The 1,754-nt window shown below is 41.6% G+C and overlaps 1 protein-coding gene across 1 annotated transcript in view; it reads left to right on the plus strand.

Moving 5' to 3' along the window:
• The first annotated feature begins 803 nt into the window (after positions 1 to 803).
• LOC101862837 (hyphally regulated cell wall protein 3-like) overlaps positions 804 to 1,754 on the plus strand; it is a 4,788-nt gene continuing 3,837 nt past the window's right edge. The window contains exon 1 of the mRNA XM_035972699.1: positions 804 to 1,227. Coding sequence (XP_035828592.1) covers positions 836 to 1,227 — 392 coding nt within the window. The 5' untranslated portion in view covers positions 804 to 835. The remainder of the gene's footprint in view (positions 1,228 to 1,754) is intronic.

Consider the following 1,754-nt stretch of genomic DNA (forward strand, 5'->3'; position numbering starts at 1 on the left):
GGGGGGGGAGTAGAAAGAGGAGACGAACGCAGATGATAGAGCATTGCTAAAGAATAGGACAAGAGTTGAAAGGAGGCAATTTCAGAGAAGAAAATGTTTCGGTCGCTACCCGGATTCGAACCCGTGATCTTTGAATTAGAGGCGAACACCTTAACCTCTAGGCCACGAGAGCCTCCTTCATAAGGTGTGCTGACCGATATAATTAATAAATGTATCGTATAAAGTTTGGAGTGATGTTCTTGAACTGAAAGAAAATTGACAAACTTATATGTTATAACTTCCTCTGAAATATCAATCATTCTACCTTGCTCACATGGCGTACTGTGAACATGCAGAAATCATGAGATGATCAAAGGACCTTCCCTGTTCTCTCCTCCTCTCATTAAATCGTTGTCTCACATTGTTTTCTGCAAACATTTCATTATTATATGTCTGAGCTCATGATATAGAACTAATATAAAATACCTGGTGCAGTGTGTTTTACAACTCAGATGTCCCTGTTATCAATTTGGCAAAATAGAATTACTGAAATCTCCGCTCTAAGGAATATTATGATGTATATTATGTATCCTACAATCACCAATGAAGACAACAACTGTTTTACGAATCTGTTCGCTCCACAAATCTGTGTACATTCAAAAAGGTTCAACACAATGTCCAGATTGTACAAACTGATTTATTTCCTGCTGAGTTAACATTTTTTCTAAGTGAATAAGTTGACATACTATCATGTTCCTCCCTCTCGCTTTAGCTTTCGCGCCAAAAATTGATTAATGAATTTAAAAATATCTTTTCCTTTCAGCATTACACCTAACTCTCCCCAAAAAGCAGAACGATGTCCAAGTTATCGACATTAGGTTTCCTTGTCGCTGTTTTGGCGGTGTGTGCCCTGGACCACCTGACCACCTCGGCCTCTGTGGGTCGAGTGATCAGACAGATCTCCAACGGCTCTTCCCCCAACGGCACACACAGATGTATTCCTGACTTGACGTTCCACTACAACGAGACCACCGGAAGCTGGCAAGCCGTTCTTCCACCTGTACCCGTCAACGGATCCGATTCCAACGCCAATAGTACTGGTTTCTCCCCTATACCCGTCAAAGTATCCTCCAATAGTACTGGTTTCTTCCCTATACCCGTTAATGAATCTGTCAATAGTACTGGTTCCAACGCCAATTTGACTAATTCTCTTCCTCTGGCCCTCAACGGATCTGCCAACAGCACTAAATTTGTAGTCAACGGAACCGATTCCAACGCCCATGTTACAGACTTCTTCCTTGGTGTCGCCAATAGATCCATCTCCAGCGTCAATAGTACTGATTTCGTCCCTCTATTAGTCAATGGATCTGCCAATAGTACTGATTCTGACGCCAATTTTACGAATCATGTTCTTCTTGTAGTCAAAAGATCTGCCAATAGCACTGATTTCTTTCCTCAAGCCCTCAATGGATCTGCCAATAGCACTGATTTCTTTCCTCAAGCCCTCAATGGATCTGCCAATAGTACTGATTTCTTTCCTCAAGCCCTCAATGGATCTGCCAATAGCACGGATTTCTTTCCACAAGCCATCAATGGATCTGCCAATAGTACTGGTTCAAACGTAAATTTTACCAATTCTGTTCCTGTTGCTCTAAACGGATCTGCCAATAGCACTAATTTCTTCCCTGTTTCAGTCAATGGATCTGCAAATAGTACCGGTTCTAACGCTAATTTGACTAATTCTGTTCTTCTTGTAGTCAATGGATCTGCCAATA

This window comes from Aplysia californica, unplaced genomic scaffold (assembly GCF_000002075.1).
Source record: "Aplysia californica isolate F4 #8 unplaced genomic scaffold, AplCal3.0 scaffold00801, whole genome shotgun sequence".
Lineage (NCBI taxonomy): Eukaryota > Metazoa > Mollusca > Gastropoda > Aplysiida > Aplysiidae > Aplysia > Aplysia californica.